General features: G+C 42.9%; 1 protein-coding gene across 1 annotated transcript in view; it reads right to left on the reverse strand.

The window, feature by feature from the left end:
* Positions 1-21,178, reverse strand: part of KCTD3 (potassium channel tetramerization domain containing 3) — an 84,757-nt gene that overhangs the window by 47,139 nt on the left and 16,440 nt on the right. Inside the window, exons 3-6 of the mRNA XM_073628381.1 lie at positions 20,143-20,188; positions 10,504-10,577; positions 8,835-8,893; positions 5,844-5,924 (exon numbers count right to left, since the gene is read on the reverse strand). Of these exons, the coding sequence (XP_073484482.1) occupies positions 5,844-5,924; positions 8,835-8,893; positions 10,504-10,577; positions 20,143-20,188 (260 nt within the window). The remainder of the gene's footprint in view (positions 1-5,843; positions 5,925-8,834; positions 8,894-10,503; positions 10,578-20,142; positions 20,189-21,178) is intronic.

Consider the following 21,178-nt stretch of genomic DNA (forward strand, 5'->3'; position numbering starts at 1 on the left):
ATCAGCGAGTGCCTGGAGGCCCCGCACTAGGGCAGCGGGTGCCTGGAGGCCCCGCACTATGAGAGGGGGATAGTGGAGGCCCTACAGACTAGGAAAGAGGGTGCCTAAAGGACCTTCCAGCATCAGGGAGAAAGAGCCTGGATTTAAAGCCTGGGCTGAGGAAGAGCCTGTCTGGGTTCTGGAGGGTGAGTTCACAACATAAATGGGGACATTTATCAATTGTCGTAAGTAATGCCAAACAGGAGCAGAGAGACAGGTCGTGTGATAGATTTATTTAAAGGAGAAGTACAGCCAAAGCCTGTTTGGTTGTATTTCTCCTGTCGATCACATCAGTGCAGATTGTTTTGCACTCCTGTGACCCATTTCCAGGTGACAGCAGGCTTAAGCCAGCTGTCGGCTGATGTCAGAGTCGGTCTAGGCTGGGGAAAGATTGTATCCATATGGTTGGGATCCGCTCACATGCCTGGACCGGCACACAGCTCAGTCTCTAAGCGAGCCACTGAGAGCCTGAGCCAGCCACTGCCGCCCCTTCCACAGCCCAGTGTTTCATTGAGCACTGGGGGGCAGAGCAGAGCCAGAGACTGACAGCCACCAGCTCTCTGCTCAGGGAGCTCTGAGAACTGAGTTATCGGCTGTTTGATTACTCGGTTCTCAGCCTTTGAGCAGGCAGGGGACAGATGCAGCATCTACCTAGGCAAGCATGATATATCAATACAATTCCCATACGTCTCTTTTAATTGTTCAACATCTCCTCTTTCCTTCTACCTGGACCAGATGACAATTAGGCCTCATTCAGATGAAGCATATGCGTCTATGCCCAGTGTGATGACCGTGTATCGCGCAGGGATGCATGGTGTTCTGTGCAGGCAGTCCAGTCAAAGTCAGTTGGGACGCAGCAGCTGCATGGACATAGTCGAATATCAAAATTTGACAGGAAGGGATGCATGTATCCGAACGCACAATGTCTGCATCCTGATCTGTGCACCCACTTCTATAGGTGAAGCTCTCTGGTGAATGAAGATGCAGCAAAAAGTGGCACAGCATACAGGACCTGTCTCAGCGCCGGTCTGAATGAGCCTTTAGGGGAATTTATCAAAACTAAGGCAGACAGAATTTGGAGCAGCTGTGCATGGCAACCAATCAGCTGATAGCTTTCATTTTTAAAGCTGAAGATAGAAGCTGATTCGTTGCCATGCATAGCTGTTCCAGATTCTGACTTCACCAGTTTTGATAAATTCCCCTCACTGGGTTTTACATTTCTTACTCTTGACTACTGCATTCTAAGTACAGCACATGCTTTGTTAAATTGGTTGTAAAGGCACAAGATTTTTAATCTTCAAGCATTCTATGCATGAAGGTAAAAAAACCTGTGTGCAGCAGCCCCCCCCCCCCCCCCAATACTTACCCAAGCCCCCCTCTCAATCCAGCAATGCCCACGAGAGCCTTGGCTGTCCGGGGACTTGCACTCCTGATTGGATTTTGGCAGCAGCAGGAGCCATTGGCTCACACTGCTGTCAATCAATCACAGCCAGTGAGCCAATCAGAAGATGGAGGGAGCGAAGTCAAGCCATGGCTCCAGTTTAGAACGTAGAATGTAGTTTGTCATGTAAAGGTCAAAATTCAACCTGACAAAATCGAATGTGTTTCAGCCATTAGAGCCTTAAAGTGCAAATCACCTTTAAAGAAAATCTGTAAGATGACCTTGCACTGCCCCCTCCCCATCCCACCCAGTTCTGCTGTACCAGATTGCTGCGAATCCCCGCTGTCAAAACACTGACAAGCCACTTCACCGGTCCGTGAATTTAAAACCCCTGCAGCTTAATCTCGTGTCTGTATTGCTTAGCCAGTACAGATTACAGGGATTCTAATAGGTCAAGAACGTCACATGGACCAATCAGAAGCCATCTAGCTCATACTGCCAGCACTGCGAGGAGGGGAGAGAAAGCCACAGGGATTTCAAATCAGTGGAGTGTCACTATCAGCCTCCTATTTTTTATTTATTTTTTGAATGCCGTTAACATCATTACCCCGAGATCTCGCTCCATACACACTGCAAAATAACTTGCCCCAGCAGAATAAAAAGCTGCAACCTGAGGCACAATGACAGCTGAGCTGGTATGTGATCTCAATTAACAGCATAATCAGAAACCTATTAAACGGACTTACAATCATTTCTCCAAGGCTCAGTTCAAATTTAACATGGTTTCCTATGGGACACGTTCACATCTATGCTTTTTTTTCAGCTGCTGCATTTTTGGAAAGGTCAGGCATTTTTTAAATGCAAAACTGCCTTTTTTGCTTTTTTGGTTCAATAGACTTCAATGGAGAAGCTGCAGAAAAGCATGTAGTGCATTTTTACTGCGATTTTACGTTTTTTTAATCTGCCCGACAACAAATTGGTCAAAAAAAAAAAAAAAAAAAAATAATCATGTCTGCAAAAACGCACAGCAAAAAGCACTGCGGAAACAACCAAAAGCAAACTGCATAGGTGTGAACTGAGGCGGTTCTCAAATCTGTACTAGAAAATGAACAGTTAATAATCTAATCGAATTGTAACAGTAATCTAATTTGCTGCTCTGAAGCAACACATGCAGTACGTATTTTGCACACTCTGGTGTAAAATGGTGTAATCGTTATTTTAACCACTTGCCGACCAGCCGCCGCAGTTTTACTGTGGCAGGTTGGCTCAGCTGGGCAAATCAATGTTACCTTACGCCGCTTTTCCTTTTGGCCACTAGGGGCGAGCACCCGCAGCGTGTGCCCGGAGCCGATGACCGCCAGGTTCCCGCGAGCGCTCGTGACAGAGTGAGAACCGGGATCTGTGTGTGTAAACACACAGATCCTGGTTCTTTCAGGGGAGAGGAGACAGATTGTGTGTTCATACTAAGTATGAACAGTGATCGCTCTCTCTTCCTAGACTTCCTCCGCCCACAGTTGGAAACACAGTTAACCCCTTGATCTCCCCCTAGTGTTAATCCCTTCCCTGCCAGTGACACAGTAATCAGTGCATTTTTATAGCACTGATCGCTGTAGAATTGTCAATGGTTTCAAAAATGTGTCAAAATGTTCGCTATAATGTCGCAGTCCCGATAAAAACCGTAGATCGCCGCCATTACTAGTAAAAAAAAAAATTAATAATAAAAATGCCAAAAATCTATCCCCCATTTTGTAGACGCTATAACTTTTGTGCAAACCAATCAATATACGCTTATTGTGATTTTTTTTTTTACCAAAAATATGTAGAAGAATACATACTGGCCTAATCTGAGGAAAAAATTAGTTTTTTTGATAAAAAATGTGGGATATTTATTATAGCAAAATTGTCGCTCTTCTTTTGTTTATAGCGCACAAAATAAAAAATCGCAGAGGCGCTCAAATACCACCAAAAGAAAGCTCTATTTGTAGGGAAAAAAAAAAAAAAAGACGTCAATTTTGTTAGGGTACAGCGTCGCACGACTGCGCAATTATCAGTTAATGCGACGCAGTGCCGAATCGCAAAAAATGGCCTGGTCATTGCACAGCCAATTCTTCCGGGGCTGAAGTGGTTAAAATTCAGGAAAAATTTTATTTCAGTCAATAAAACAGGAGAGAACTCCAATGAAACTGAAAAGCCTAGAAAATATAAAAACTGCTTTACAGTCCACTTAATAGGAACAGACTCCAACCATTAAAGTCATTATTTTAATTCACATTATTAATTCGGCACTTACTGAAATAATAACCTTTTAAAAAGGAGGACGTGTCTCTCCAATACATGAGTAGAAAAGTCACTGTGCACTTTTTTATTCCAATAATTACTGAATTAATGCTAAAAAGCGAGGGCTGGACTATGTTAGATCCCGGTAAAATGTCATATCTAATAGCCGATATCTGCATAGTTGTGCAGACCTGAAACTTTCCTTCCCATTCCCTAGCAAGCAGATTGGGGTCCTGCTGTGAGTACAGTAGTTTGAAACTTTTTTTTTTTTTTTTTTTTAATTTGTGCCAATTTTTCTGGACCAGTTTTTGGGAGATCTATCCCCCTTCATTTGATCCAAGCAGTACTGATATACAAAGATTTAGCAAAATTCTTTAACAAAATCTTTAATTAGGATAACACTTTGTAAAATTTAGGGAAAAGTAAGGTGAACCAGTTAGCCAATGGGCCATGAATAACTGTTCTGCATGTACAGTCAGCCCAAGGAATATTTGCATGGATCTGCAAACATAAGGAATAAACCCCCCAGATTTGTGATGAAAGTGACACCTTCTATTTTAAGAGTGGGCTATTGAATGAGAAGGGTTACAGTCACTATGGCAAGGATGGTCAAAAAATGTATCCGATAGTAATTAAGAAAACCAAGACAATCAAATTTCCAATTTTTTTTTTCTAAATCACTTTCACAACTTGTGTTACCTTCTTTTCGCTCTTCTCCAAAATTCACAAACTTAAAGCTCATCTGAACTAAAAGGAAAGGGATCTGCTCTCCTCAGTGTATGCGAATCAGAGGAAATTGGGTGTAAACAAACAGCAGAGCCGTTTACACCAACTGCCCATAGAGCTGAGCAAGCTCTGTCCATGTCCGCTTTGCATAAACTGAGCGGACACAGACCTGTCATCCGCCTGCTCTGATCAGCAGGGGATCTGTGATTGGATCCCCTGCTGATCAGTACAGATTCCACCCCCGTGCAAAAGGGGCTTTACAATTTGTTTGCTTTTACAAATCAGACACAGCCCAAGTAGAAAAGCCTGTCCCCTGCCAGCACGCTGCAGAATGGAACCCTTGCTTGTGTGGAAGCAATGATCTCCCTGCAGAGGTTATATACGGTCCCTATACTGATTAAGAACTACAGCACTCCAATCAGCAGGGAGCAAGAGTGTTGCCGATTGCACAGCTATTAGCTGGACACCATACAAGGTATGTTAGACCTCTGAAGAGAGAACACTGGCTCCACATAGAAAGGAAAAGTCCTGCTCTGCAGCATGCTGGCAGGGGACCGACATTCCTACTCAGACTGTGGCTGATTTAGAAATAAAACAACGTCTGCCAAAGCTTTAATTCCTACTTTATGGGGTCAACCAACAATCCCTTCTACAAGAGTTTGGTTACAAATGGTCAATAAGGTACATCTTATGGAGAGCATCACCCACGACATTAGAGGTACCTCTAAGAAACATTCCCTAACCTGGGACTCTTGGAAAAAATTTCAATCCACATCTGTTTATAAGGAACTTATAACGCAAACCTCTTAAATCTCTTGTCTAAGCTTAGCCAACTACACCTTAACATATCACTCCCTTTCACTATGTAGACATGCATGCCAGCAACAACCCCCATGCCCCCCCCTCCTACCCTCTGTTTTCTTACCTTTCCTATTTTCCACTTCTTCTCCTACTCTCTCCTCTTTCATATAATTTTTCTTAATTTTATTTTTTCTGCTTTTATTTATCTCTCAGTTTTTATATACCAAAGTAAGGATTTTTCCTTTTTATATTATTTTTTTTTTGTTTCAAGTGCTCACAAAATAGTAACCCTATGCTATACTAACACTTTGTTAAGCTTCTGAGCCAATTATTGGAGGGTTAGCTTATAACTACTCATTGAAATCTGTGAGTGATGAAACTCTTGTTGTTGTGTTTTCAAGAATGCATTTACTCTGAGATATATGTATATCTTTGTTATACTTCACTTTAATAAAAATATATTAAACAAAAAAAAAAAAAAGAAATAAAACAACGTAAGACAATGAAAACCTGTGGCTTTTTTTGATGCCTTTAAATTGGGTTTAGCTGATTTACACCAATAGTTCAACTGGATTTTAAGACAATTAAAACAAAGTATAAAAGAAAAAAAAAAAGTTACCTGGAGGAGGTAAATAGCCATGAAATAAGACACAGCCACAAGATGAGCGTTCCAGTTCTTCACATAACAACAATCTTCTTACTGGGGGGGAAAAAAAGTGAAGACCCAAAGTCAGACGAGACATTACAACCTCCTAGAAACTGAAACAAGAATGTCAGCCAAATGTAACCATGGCCTCTCGTACCCCACAGTATCTCTTCATACTGAATATTGGTTTCTATCACAAAATTACCATTTAGCCCCACTCAGGAACACGACAGCTTACAACCTTCTAAGTAACAGTTACTGACATGTACTCTGACTCCTATCCTACACAGGAACGATTCACCTGAATATTAGATATTTGTGCATTGGACTGTGTTGATGGGCTTTTGTCTACTTCAAATGGATTTTGCACTACTATACAAGTCTATGGGAATGCAACACATGCTTAAAACAGGCAAAAGCAGGTCAGCAGAACATCAGCTGCAGGTCAGATGCACCTGTAAGTGAATTATGAACGGTCTCTGAAGCCTCTCAAATTAAAGCCATTGACACAAGCACAAGGCCTATCAACAAAGATCTTATATTACAGACTATAACATTCAGCCTCCTTTAGGAACATTTTAGCTCCTTCAGAGCTGACAACCTTTTCAGTGACTAATTTTTTATTTACAAGAGCGTTGATTCACTTTAGCTACAGTATATTCTTTACTTTAATAATATAAAAAGGATAGTTAAGCAGAGAAAGCCTCTATTATTAATTCATCCCAGAGGCGATCGGTAGGGTTGAGGTCAGGCGTTTGGTGTTCCTCCTCACCAAACTATGTTGTTATGAAGCTGGCTTTGTATACAGGGGTATAACAATGCTTGAACAGACGAGGGCCTTTTCTAAAAACTGTTACCATAAAGGTTGGAAGTGCACAATTGTCTAAAGGGTCTTTGCATGTTACGGCATTAGCGGTACCCTTCACCTGGAAAAACCTGAATTGAATAATTTGAAGAGTTGTCCACATACTTTAGGCCATACAGAGCAGATGTCCACATACTTTAGGCCAGGGGTGTCCAACCTGTGGCCCAAGGTGGTGATGAATGCCGCCCAACACATAATCATACACTTACTTAAAAATGTTAATTTTTTGAAGGGGGGGGGGTTAAAATTAGTTTACACTAAGCCAACGCATGCTGCTGAAGAAAAATTTGACTGCATCTCTTTACTGGACTATTATTAAGTTTCATCTTCATAAACAACCATCTTCCACTCTTCACAATCATGCCTAATTCATGTCATTAGTTTTCAACAGTACCTATGTTTGTGATCAACTAGGCAAGGGCAGAATTATCAAACCAAAATATCTGATGAGCATCTTGAGAATTCATTTAGAATTTCTACTACATCAATCCAATCAGATATTGAGGCGTTAGGCTATCAAAAACAGTAGGGCTGCAACTAACGGTTATTTTCATAATCGATTAGTTGGCCCGATTATTGTTTTGATTAATCGGTTAATAACCTTAAAAAAAAAAAAAAAAAAAAAGAAGTGTGGTGTATAATTTAGTTAATATGCAAAATTTCAAAAAAAGGCAATTTATTCTTAAATATCTTATTTTATTTAAAAAACAAAGTCTTCTTTCAAAAAAAAAAAGTCATTTTAAGAACGTTCATTCGATTTTCTAATTAGTGGGGTCAAATCGACGTTCATTTTTAATCACAGTGACGGGAAAATTTGGAAATAATAGAAAACTTCTTGGTCAAAGGAATTTTCAGACAGTGTATGTGGTTTTCATTCAGAAATTACATTCATTTTAAAAACAGAATGTTAAAAACAAGTGAAAATTTCAAACAACATTCTTTCATTCAGCGAATGTACAAAGATTTTTCGTCTGAATATTCTCATCTGAAAATTGATCCGTGTGGCCAGCATAAGGCTCGGTACACACCTATGCAGTTTGCTTTTGATCTGTTTCTGCAGTGCTTTTGGCTGTGCGTTTTGATTTTTGCGCACGTGATTTTGCTGCAATTTGCGTTTCTGCATTTTTTTTTTTTTGCCAATTTGTTGTTGGACAGATTAAAAAACAAAAATTGCTGCAAAAACGCATTACATGCTTTTCTGCAGCTTCTCTATTGAAGTGTATTGAACCAAAAAAAAGCATTGTTTTGCATTAAAAAAAAAGTCCCTGACCCTTTTCAAATATGCAGCTGCTGAAAAAAGCATAGATGTGAACGTGTCCCATAGGAAACCATGTAAATGAACTGTAGTGCGTTTCTGCAAAAAGCACTGAAAAACACATAGATGTGAACCAGGTCTAAAACGTTTAGTAACATAATGGGGTTAAAAAAACTAAAATTAGTCCTTTATAGTACAAAAAAGCAGATAATCACTACTGTAAGGGGTTCTTTTTTTTACTGTGAAAGTAATATTTACAGTAGCGATTATTTGCTCTTTTTGTACTATAAAGGGCTCATGTTAGTTTTTTTAACCCCATTATGTTACTGGCCGATTAATCGTTTATGAAAATAGTAATCGATTAATTTCATAATCGATTAATTGTCAATTAATCGATTAGTTGTTTCAGCCCTAAAAAACAGTGTCAAATATCGCACTAGTTTTAGGTTTCCTTTTTTTTAGTTTTATTACTCAGATAGGTACGTTATCTATATCAGCAATCATTAACTTGTGACCTGCCCGATTTTTTCTGTTCATCAGCTATCCTTATTGTTAGTGTATTTTATGTGTGGCCCAAGACCATTCCACATCTTCCAATGTGGCTCAGGAAGGTAAAACATTTGGACACCCCCGATTTAGACCATACAGAGTAGATGTGATTTTTAAGTGTCTACAAAGTTTTGACTATACAGTATAGCAGATGAAGTTAGAAAAGTTTAAAAATATATGATTTGGTTCATTCTTGGTTGACTCGTATACTGGGGGGGGGGGGGCACTGGAGCAACATACATAGACTAACTGTAATTATTACAGATGGCTTTCTGAAACTATACTGCAAACATACCCAGAGGGGTGATTCCATAGAACTCAGCTTCATGGCGCAGAACATTAAGGCTCACTCCTCTAGAAGGAACAAAAGAAAGGTTACTCTGGTCTACAGAGACATGACCACACACTGCATAGAGTACATAATGCGCTGGTCCCCGGCATGTCAGAGGGGCACTACTTGGACTCAAAGCCCTCGTATTTCTTCTTCTTAAGCCGCCTACACACGAACGGAATGTCCAACAGAAAAAGTCAGACGGAAGCTTTTCATCGTCTATTCCGATCGGGTGTAGGCCTCACCGGACTTTTTTCAAAAATTCTGATGGACCTAGAAATGGAACATGTTCTAAATATTTCCGACGGAACCAATTCCCATCGGGAAAACCGATCGTCTGTATGCTGTTCCGAAGGACCAGCATGCTCTGAAGCAAGTACGAGACGGAAGCTACTGGCGACTGGCTATTGAACCTCTTTTTTCTAGTCCCGGCGTAAGTGTTGTACGTCACTGCATTCTTGACAGTCGGACTTTGGGTTGACCGTGTGTAGGCAAGACCGCTTGAATGGAATTCCGTCGGAGAAACCTTCGGAGTTTATTTCAACGGCGCAACCGGTCGTGTGTATGTGGCATTATAGGTTTTGCTAATGATTAAATTACTATATTAAACACTTATATGCTAATTGTAGGTTCCCATGAGTCATAATCAAGCTAAGGAGTACAAAAACAACAGAACGCAGAACTCAACTGTATCTGAGCACTGCAAACCAAAAACGCTATTCATTTTTAATATTCAAAGCAAATGACCCCATTCATCCATGTCTCCATGCTTTTTTTTGTTGAAAAAGCACTTTGAAGGACACCTCTAGCATTTATAGCTACAGCCATCTTGGGTGAGTAGGAGCAGATGATTCATGCAACATTTATTTCTTGTAATCCATCTGTCCTTAGCTCAGACGTGCAGGTAGGAGGGTGGGCTCCCCCTCCAGATGAAAGAAAAAAAAAAAGCCCATTAAGGCTCCTGGGATGTTTGGACTAGGCCAGAAACCAGAAAAAAAAAAAAAAGTTTAAAACAAGTACATTAAAATATACTTTCCTATCTATTTACTAATGCTGGACAACCCACCTTCCTATAATAGCATACAACAGAAGGCATGTGCCCCTAAGGCATTGGTTGTCAACTTATAAGCTAAATGGGGGCCTCAAATCTGGCCCCTGACATCACCAAAGGGCCACACATAATGTTCAATATATGTAATGCTTGAGAGGACTTTCAGCCTGCAGACCTAATAGGAGAAATTAGAGTGTCAGAGTGTGGACAGGCTACATTTTTGGCTGGGGATATGCTACAGAAGACAATACAAAACTGGAAACAGTTTGAGATCAGTACAGATCAATGCCATTATCCCAATCAATGTTCCCACTACAAACTTCTAAGGTCTGAGGGCCGCACATACAAAACCAAAGGGCCGCAGGTTGGGCACCAGGGTCCAAAGGTATGTCTGTGTTTTGGGGTAGGTACTGGAGGTGGAACTTTCCTGTTAGGATACCAGGCACCATGATAGCACAAGTAAGACATTGCACCATTGATCTAACAACTGAACAAGGCTTTAAATATTAGAACTTCCCTTTAAATATACTTAATTATACTAATAACACAGCAGAGAAATAATTGCAAGAATAAATCTCCTACCTTAAGTCAAGTTCCTTTGTACGAAGAAAATTCAAAATAGGTGCAAAAGCAGTTGGATCTCGATCAATAAATATCTTTAAAAAAAAAAAATACAAAAAAGAATAATAAATAGCCAGAAATTACCAGTACAATTGTTCATTTTAATAGCATGCTATTAGCTTAATACCAAGAAACTAAGCCTTCCTTTTTCTGCATATACTTTTTATAGAGGCCAGTAAAGTTAATAGACCTTCTAACATATTCATGACAAAAACACTTAGAATAGAATTTTTAACTAAAAGGCAATATATTTCAAGACTACTACTGCACCATTATGAGCTTTTCACCTTACACTGTACAATGCAGACAGACTGCTGGTGGATTAAAGAGGATCTGTCACCTTGGCTCAGTCAGGGTAACGTGACAGCGTCTGTGTAAATCCCTCCTGACCACTTTATAATCACCTCTCCAGTACTCCCCGAAAATTCCTTCTTCTGTAAAACAAAATATTGAATTCTGTGCTATGGGTATGTAATATGGCTGCTGCCTACCTCAGAAATCCCACAAAAGTGGAATGCACAAAAAAAAAAAAATGTATAAGGAGAGAGGTATGGGTGGTGCTGCCTCTTTCTAATGTGCAGTATTCATGAGGGAATATTACATTAAAAGTAGTATACTGTCTCTTGCATTACATTATTTAATTAGAGTGCCCTCTCTTAGAGCCTAGGTTCACATTGATGCGATTTGACATGTCAAAGCACACGTCAAATCGGCGGCTATTGCACCGTCCGAATCTTTTCTGTACTACTTTTGACAACTTCGGGGTGCGATTTGTGAACCTGCACAGATGTCTCTGAAATCGCTCCTGAAGTCAGACTGACATGCGGGTATGAAATCGTGCAAGTTCAGCTGAACTCACACAATTTCAATCCTAGGCAAAACGCTATAACAAAACTCACTCTCGGGAAAAGAAAAGGGGGACCATAATTGCACGTGCCCTGTCTCTTTTAAAGTAAAAAATTATTTCACCTCAAACACATCCTTGGGTATTAAATGCATTCAACTGTATAGAAATAAATTTAAAAATAAAGTACAAAAAATTCACATGTGTGAAATCTCCAGTGATCATTACAGCACTATTTGCCTATGCACAAGTCACTTTGGATTGAAATAGCCCATAAAAGGACTTATGAACTCTTTTTGATATATTTATTGGTTGTTTCTTTATATGAAATTGGTTTCACAAAATTTATATGAATTTTTTGCACATTGCATTAAGAGGGGCATTAACAGTTTTTCTTGTCTGTCTCCATACCGGAAGTCAGCGATACCCGGGTGGGCTCTGACTTTAATCGCCAGGGGCTATATGGCTAATGCAAAGAGCAGGGGTGACAATGGACACCCCTGTCTCATGCCTCTGCCCAGTGGGAAGAGTATGACACAATTCTCGACGTCCGGATAGCTGGCTGCGGGTTGTAGTATAGCAGGCGCACCCATGAAATGTATGCGTCTCCGAATCGCTGAAGGATCCCCCACAGGTACAACGTTATCAAAGGCCTTCTTAGCATCCAGTGAGAGCAGGGCCCTCTGTCCTACATTATCTGCCGGGGATTGCATTTTCAAATAAAGCCTCCTTAGGTTTACTGCCAACTTGTTAGGCATAAATCCAGACTGGTTTGGGTGTACAATAGACGTAATAGCCCTGTTTAGCCTAATCGCAGGATTTTGGCCAGGAGTTTGATATCACTCTGTAGCAAAGATATGGGCCTGTATGAGCCTGGGTCTACAGGGTTTTTCCCGGGTTTTAGTATCAGGACAATGTTGGCTGTGGACATAGGAGGGAGGCAAGGCCCGTTGTTCCCTAGCCGTATTGAACACCGCTAGCAGTTTAGGGAAGAGTATTCCCTCATAGTGTTTGTAGATTTCCATGGGTAACCCGTCCACCCCAGGGGCCTTGCAGTTAGTAAATGCCGCCGACGCCGTTTGGAGCTCTTCCATAGTAAGCTGAGCCCTCCTTTGTTCGCTCGTGAGTTGTTGGAAGGTAATGCCTTATAGGTACTCTGCAAGTTCCTCCAGGGTATATTTACCCATTGGAAGGTATAGATTCTCATAAAACCTGGCCAATTCCTGCAGAATTTTGTCAGGTGAGCTCACTATCTTGCCCACAGGTGTTCTAATAGCTCCAATAGCAGGAGAGCGCTGTTGCGAGTTAGCTATCCTAGTCAAAAGGCGTCCTGTGCTTTCCCCTTCCCTCGAAAAAAATTAGCTTAAAGAAAAATTGCTTCTTTTCCGCCATGGAGGATAGCAGCCACTCATAAGCAGATTGAGCGACTGCCATGCCTCTCTGGTCGAGTCTTTAGGGGTGTGGACATATCTCTCCTCCAATTCCTGCATCTGTCTCTCCAGCTCCTCTGTGCCCAGATTAATTTTTCTTTACCTTAACAATTTCCGAAACAAGCAGTCCCCTCATATAGGCCTTGAAGTTTCAAGGGGGAGTCCACAAAATACTGGCGATCAAGAAATTCCCTCATGCTCCGCTCCATCTCGTCATGAGATAAAAACTGTTTCAGCCAAAAGGCGTTAAATTTCCATGGAGCCCTAGGGAGCCTGGACAGTGGGGATATAATTAAGCTAATCACCATGTGTGAATGGTCCGACACACTGCAGGGTTTGTACATCGCCTTTGAGATGGATGGGAGCATGGCTGGGTTACCTACTGCCAGGTCGATTTTGGATAGTGTTCCATGCGTTTTGGAGAAGCATGAAAACTGTCTAGAGGGTTCCTGTGTCTCCATATATCTACCCAACCCACCTCGTTAAGCAGTCGTAGTAATGGAGATTCCCTCAATGGGACAGAGAGTCCTGAACCCAGGTGTCTGTCCATGGAGGGACTCAACCAGCAGTTGAAATCCCCCACCACCAGCAATGGCAGATCCGGCCGGCTCTCCAAATAAGCCAGCAAAAGCTGGAGGACCATCACAGTAAACGGGGGAGGGGCATATATACATGCCAGGATACACTGCAACCTCCCAACTCGACAATGCAAAAAAATATACATTCCCTCTGCATCTATACATACATCCAACTCTTGGAAGTCTACAGATCTGTGTACCATCACACTCACCCCCCTGGAATAAGAGGTGTGTGTGGAAGTGTGTGAGTCTCGGTAGTCAAATGCGTTTCCTGCATGCACAAAATCATCAGGTGATATTTTTTCAGACAAGTGGAAATCATCATGCGTTTAAGTGGGGAGCCTAGTCCCCTAACATTCCAGGATATTACCGGTAGTACTGCCATTGGGAGCATTTATACATGACCTGAGCGGGGAGCATAGTCTCGATGCAACCTGGAAATTCCTTTTTCGGGTCTAGGCACATAGGGCTGAGTAGGTTTGGGGGTCCCCCACTCAGTGGGGCTGGGTGGGACCAGTATCGACCGGGGCAAGCCTGGGCTAGGGGTTTTGATCATGGGCCAAATGCCCTCCGACTCGGGCGTGTCAATGTTCATGGAGCAGCAGGTCCAGGATCTAGTGTCCTCCGTATGTAGCCTTTGGTAGAAGTAAAGCAAGTATAAAAAAAAAAAAAAAAAAAACCCACATAAAACCAGGCCGTCAACAGGACAGGCTTCTGTAGTTGAACTTGAAACAAACAAACATGGTGTTCTTGCTTTACATCTCATGTAGAGAGGGCGCATTTTTTCTTGCCAACTTCACAAGATAGCTCACAGTTCTCGTGGTAATATTATGTCTCCCAGCAGCACAAAGCATAGATTTTCCCAATATGCGTGGTCTTCATGTCATAGGAGTAAAACCAAGGGGAAGGAAAAAAAAAAAAGACTCAAAAAGCAAATATGCGTAGGATCATAAAGAGAAAAGAGAACCAACAGGGGGCGAAGAGTGAATATCCAATGGATTTTCTTTATGGCACTTATGTGGATCTTCGGGGGGCCTGGACCCAGGCACCTCAGCAGTATCGGGCAGATCAATCTCCTTCCTCCATTCATTAAGGTCCAGCCACAGGGCCGCGTCAAAGAAGGGAGCCTGCCGGTTAGCAGTAACTCTCAGCTTGGCGGGGTACAGCATGGCATAGGGTAGTTGCAGAGACCACAGACGCCTCTTCACATCTGAAGATTTGGCCCTGCGTCTCTGCACTTCTGCAGAGATGTCTGGATAGAATGACACTCTAACCCCATTCACCTGAACATTGGCTTTCTCTCGTGCGTGTCACAGTACAGCTTCTCTGTCTCTGTAGTGTAAGAGACAGGCCAGAATGGGTCTGGGGTGGGGGGCGCCTGGTTGTGGTGGGCGGCCTGGTGTACAGTGTGCTCTCTCAACTGTGAAGAATGGGGAAAAGGCGTGTCTCCCAAAAATCTCGGTCAGCCAGCTCTCTACAAAGGAGGTAGTGTCTCCCCCCTCGTTTTCTACAGTAGGCCCACTATGCGGGTATTGTTGTGGCGAAGGTGATTTTCCATGTCGTCAGCTCTGTTATTAGTGTCTTTGGCCAGCTGGTGGGCAACATGGGCCTCCCGAGCAACTGGCGGAAGCTTGTCTTCAATGTCACTCACTCTGCTTTCAACAGCGGTAGTTCATTCTCCTATCTTTTGGACATCCTGCCTTAGCAGGGATACATCCTCTCTTAGGCCTCCAAATTGCTCTTTAAGAGTATTCACTGAGGCCGTGCACACATGCAAGTATTTCAGCCAGGGTTGGTTGTTCAGGGTCCTCAGTGTCAGTGTGCAGGGAGGGGGCTGCTCTGCTGGATTTTCAAGCTCCCCCTGCCATCCTGTGTTCACTGCAGGCTGCCCTGATGTGTCATGTGCCGCCACGTGGGATGGCTCTGCAGTCCCCCCTGCGCATTGTTCCTGGTCTCCCCCCCAGATTTTGGGCATAGAAGAGCATGTCTCTCAGGTACTCCTTACCCTGGTTTCTCTGTTTCCTTTTGCTGGTCCCCTCTCTGGCCTTCTCGTTTCCCCTCGGCGTGCGCTGAGCCAAGGCCGCGGCGGCGCCACCTTGGATTTTGGGATTCATAATTTCCTCCTTTTTCTTTGCTTTCCCGCGGGTGCAGAGGGCCAGTGGGTGGACTGGGAAGGTGAGCGGGTCGGTAGCCAGCTGGAAAGCCGTGATTCCCCATCGGATCGCTGCTGGGAGAGGATCGTTTGGCTGTGCTGGAGCGGAGCTGTGAGACACACTTCCTCTTGCATAAGTGTAGCATTTAATGGAATGCAAAATTGGCAAGGACAACAATGTAACACTCACAAGATGGAGAGGAAAGTAAGGCTCATCTGTACAGTAGAAGTGTCCCGATGAGAAGGATATCCAGTGTGCCACTCCAGGAGAACAGAGACCGTGGTGTGACAGGGAAAGAAAGCCAGCAAGGTCTGCATGGTTCCGGGTATGTTCGTAGGATAGCAGCGTGGAGCGCAACACCATGGATGGCATGTGACCTCACTGGGAGGCTTGGAGACACAAATGCATTTCAGAGTATGCGCGGTACACATACTGGGCATGCGCGCTCCTTTTTCAAGTGTAACGGGGATAGAGAGGATCAGAGTTTAAATAGGGTAGATTCAATTGTCAATCTGGCTAAGTGGGTGGGAACGAAACATAAAAAGCTGGTAATATGACAATATAAGGCAAGTTGTAGCCCAGAATGTAAGTGAGCATAAAAATAATATGGCACATACATGTGAAAATACAGACATATGTTAAAAATATCATGTAAAATATATAATATAAAACATATCATGGTCTGAAATGCATTGTGCCTCCAAGCCTCCCGCTGACATCACACGCCATCCATAGCGTTGCGCTCCACGCTGCTATCCTACGAACATACCCAGAACCACATGGACAGGTCAGCTTTCTTTCCCTGTCAGACCACGGTCTCTGTTCTGGAGTGGCACGCAGGATATCCTTCTCATCGGGGCGTTTCTAATATACAGCTGAGCCTTACTTTTCTCTCCATCTTGTGAGTGTTACATTGTTGTCCTTGCCAATTTGCATTCCATTAAATGCTACACTTAGGAGCAAAGTCGACTCTAGTGAATGCAGTAAAAAGACAGGAAGAAAGCGCCTCTGAGAAACGCTTCAGTCCTAAGCATACAAGCATTACAGACTTCCATCTGTGGCCCAGCCCCCTCCACTGGTCCTGTATTACAATAATACTGAACTTCCTATGGACCTTGTTGGATATCACATTACTCCTTCAAAGAACTTTTATGATTAGTACCTTTTGAACTTGCTTTTAACAGGCCCTTTTATAGGAGTCAACCCTGAGCGTGTCTCATATACCATATATACTCGAGGATAAGCCGACCCGAAAATATAAACCGAGGCACCTAATTTTGCCACAAAAAACTGGGAAAACTATTGACTTGAGTATAAGCCTAGGGTGGGAAATGCAGCAGCTACTGGTAAACAATGCCCATCGCAGCCTCACTGTGCCCACCTGTACCTTTGATTACAAACAGCGGGCGTCTTCCACTGTGTCATGCAACTGCAGTCTGTTCGGCGGCCGTCCACTGTAACAAAGCCCCGCCTCCTCCTCGTCCGTGATACACGGAACACTGATTCAGTTTCCCAGCATTGTATCAGTGTCCAGTGTTCTGTCTATCATGGACAAGAAGGAGGCGGGGCTTTGTTACAGTGGACGGCCGCCGAACAGTTAAGACTGCATGACACAGCGGGAGACCCTCACTTGAGTATAAGCCGAAGGGGGCTTTTTCAGCATAAAAAATGTGCTGAAAAAGTCAGCTTATACTCAAGTATATACGGTAGGTTTACCAAAAATATGTAAAACGGTGTTCATACCACACATGAGGTACCGCCACGAACATTATAGCGAGAGCAATAATTCTAGCACTAGAGCGCCTCGATAACTCTAAACTGGTAACCTGCAAAAAAATGTCAACACTTCGCCTATGGAGATTTTTAAGTATCGTAGTTTGACGCCATTCCACGAGCATGCGCAATTTTAAAGCATGACATGTTATCAATTTACTCAGCGTAACATCTATATATACATATAGTGTTTTTTGCATTAAAATTCATTAAAGTGTATTTCTCCCAAAAAATTGCATTTGAAACAACCACAGCGCAAATACTGTGTGACATAAAAAAATTGCAATGGCCGCCATTTTATTCTCTAGGGTCTCTCCAAAAAGAAGAAAAAAAATGATATATAAATCATCATCATATAATGTTTGGGGGTTCCAAGTAATTTTCTAACAAAAAATACTGATTTTTACTTGTAAACAAAGCATCAGAAAAAGCATGGCCTTAAAGTGGTTTACCATCATACATATTTAATTACACAAAATGAAAAGGCGCTAAAGTGCATATTGCCAAAGTAATAGCCAACACAAACCAACACAGGCTTGCAGATGACCAGAAGCAATTTTAAAGCAGTTTTTGCATTGATAAAATAAAATAAATTTATACGTATGTGTTTTCTCACATATATTATATATAATATATATTGTAACGGACAGTATGTATAGCAATACCAATAAGCACCACTAGATGGAAGCATAACACTTCTACAAAGAATCTTCCCTTTTAATATACAGTATAACTAAAAAGGCAAAACAACTTCTTTTTTTCAGATCTGGATAGAGTGGTGAAGGGTTAGAAACATCATCAATTTTTTATTGCTGTCTTGTTCCCCATTACAAAGATTCACTGTTCAGGATTGTCCTGATTGCAATGTCACCACAAATTAAAGTGAGGGTAAATCCAAAGTTTCGAGAAGTCACCAGAACAGGGAAAAAAAAAAAGGGAAAATGGGGACACTTGTTCCCGTGATAACCAAGGACTCTTGCACAAGGACTGGTTGAGCACCTTTAGCATAACTGCAGACATATTTCCTTTGCCCAAGCGCAGCGTACAGCCTGTCATTAACATGAATGGCTCTGTGCAGCTGTACTCAAGTATATGGCTGTGCTAACAAACAAGAGTACAACATACAAGAATTTAAAAAGGTTTTTTACTTTTTCCTAGGGATGCACCGAATGGGTTTTTTGGTGCCGAAACCTATACTGAAAAACTTCCTTGATCCCGAAAACCGAAACACTGATACCAAAAGTGACCGTTTTTAAAAATATTTTTATACAGGAGATGGTCAGAGGCCGAGGACATGGTACAGGAGATGGTCAGAGGCCGAGGACATGGTACAGGAGATGGTCAGAGGCCGAGGACATGGTACAGGAGATGGTCAGAGGCCGAGGACATGGTACAGGAGATGGTCAGAGGCCGAGGACAGGGTACAGGAGATGGTCAGAGGCCGAGGACAGGGTACAGGAGATGGTCAGAGGCCGAGGACAGGGTACAGGAGATGGTCAGAGGCCGAGGACAGGGTACAGGAGATGGTCAGAGGCCGAGGACATGGTACAGGAGATGGTCAGATTGGGGACATGGTAAAGGAGATGGTCAGAGAATCAGAGAATCAGAGAATCAGAGACTGCGGACATGATACAAGAGATCAATGCAGCCTCACCAGTGCCCGTCAGATGCAGCCAGCCAGTGTCCCCATTGCAGCCAGTGTCCCCGGTAGGGCAGCCAGTGTCCCCATTGCAGCGTAGCCAGTGTGCCCAGTAGTGCAGCCAGTGTCCCCAGTAGTGCAGCCAGTGAAGGGAGAGGAGAGCCGCCGCCTGTCTGATTACAGCGCCGGGAACATCACAGCTTTCATTTCAATAGCTGTATGTTCGCCGCTGCGCGCCGTCACATACAGCCCCTCCCCCTTGTCCGGGGAACTTCGATAGACAGATCACCCGTCCCAGGATTGAACACACAGCTATTGAAATGAAAGCTATGATGTTCCCGGCGCTGTAATCAAACAGGCGGCGGCGGCATCTCTCCCCCATTTCAACGATATAGGAGGCCCCCTGATAGGCGGCACCAGAGCCCCGCCCCATTTTCGGCGCCAGTATTGGCAAAAATTACCTTTCGGCTTTTTGCCGAAAGGGCCATTTACGGCCGATATGTTTCAGTGGCTGAAATTTCGGTGCATCCCTTTTTTTTCCCCATACGGTGTACATGCGTTTACAAAAGCACTGCCGTATGCACAGGTACAGTGGCACATGGATGTACAAGAAGGCATGTGCATGAAGCCATGTAGCTGTCTGCACACTGGTAAGGTTTAGGACTATACTACGTGATGAGGAGTACCGACTCACCTAGAATGAGAGGTGGGGTACCTCCCTACTTCACATGAACAAATCAATATAGCAACAAAGGGGAAAAAAAAGGAAGGACCTATAAGTAGTTCAAAAGGTGTCAAGAGGGAATTGGACAGCCAGCGATTTCTCCTAAAAAAGAACTTTATTGATCAGTATAATAGACAATTAAAAGTCAACAACGTTGTCATACATAAAAGACATGCCTGGGTGTACAGCCAAATCCAAAGTCAAGCACACTGGAATACCACATAAATCTAGGGTACCGACTATACCAGCTCAAGAATGAAAGAGCGGGGTGTGTGGGGTCTGACTGCACGGCCCGCCTGTGCCTCCTGGGTCGGTAAACATGCACGGGTGTTCTCATCAGTGTGCCTGTGTGAATGGGGCCTAAAAGTTCAACTGTCCAACTAGTTCCTAGAGGCAATCTCAGTTCTGCCACTTTTTACTGTATTCAATCTTCAAGGCTTCTCACCGCACATTACTTACAGCTCCAGTTTCATCACGTAGTGTTGAGATTCTCCCACTCAGCAGACTGTAAAAAAAAAACAGACTTTTTATTTCTGGAATAATAAACACTATGCAGCAAAACATAGATATTAGTGATCACTGCACTCAAAAATCTGCAGGTTAAGTGTATTTACATTGGTCGAAGAAGTACAAGGTAAATATGTAATGTAACACATTATTGCAATAAAAATACACAAGGATCCTGTAAAAACACACTGAGCACATAACAGTCAGGTGGGTGGCGAGTCCAATCACAACAGTGCTGGTACTACCTGATACTTCAGGGCGTGGCAGATCTAATGCCCTCTATTCACTGAGGTTCCTCCCACTAATGACTATGTCACTGAGTGACACAGTAGTGATGTAGCAGTCAGCAATAAGAATCACAGCATCTATCAAGGAGCATGCTATATGACCCACCGTGCCAAAGAACACTCTGCAAGAGAGCAAAGAATGGACCCTCCACCAGCTGGACTGGTATACATTCAGCTTGTTCTTCTGAAGCATGGAGTCTCCAAACTCTGACCCACATCAGGCCCACTACAAGATTTTACCCGCCCCACAGCAACTTCTTCTATATTTGCATCAGGGTTGTCCCGATACCACTTTAAGACCGAGTACAAGTACCAATACTTTTGTCACGTACTCACCGATACCGATAATTTTTTTTAAAAATTTCATGTGAGAGGGGTACTAATATGCAGCAATGACGCCTGGACTGTGTCAGTAGTTTTTATTTTATTTGGGGGCGGAGTGTGTTTTTTATGTTATTTTTTATTATTTTTACAATTTAACCTTTGCAACATTACAATTTATTTTATTTTTTTTAATTTTTAATCCCTGTTGGGTGGCTTTGGTGAGATAACAGGGGTCTTAACAGACCCATGACATCTCCCTCTTGAGACAGGGAAAGGGACTGAGGACAGAGATTCACCAGTCCCTTTCTCTGCAGCCTCAGCTGCACTGAAGATGAATGGACAGGAGACAGCGGCTCCTGTCCATTCATAAACTGAAG

The sequence above is a fragment of the Aquarana catesbeiana genome, linkage group LG04, assembly GCF_042186555.1.
Source record: "Aquarana catesbeiana isolate 2022-GZ linkage group LG04, ASM4218655v1, whole genome shotgun sequence".
Taxonomy (NCBI): domain Eukaryota; kingdom Metazoa; phylum Chordata; class Amphibia; order Anura; family Ranidae; genus Aquarana; species Aquarana catesbeiana.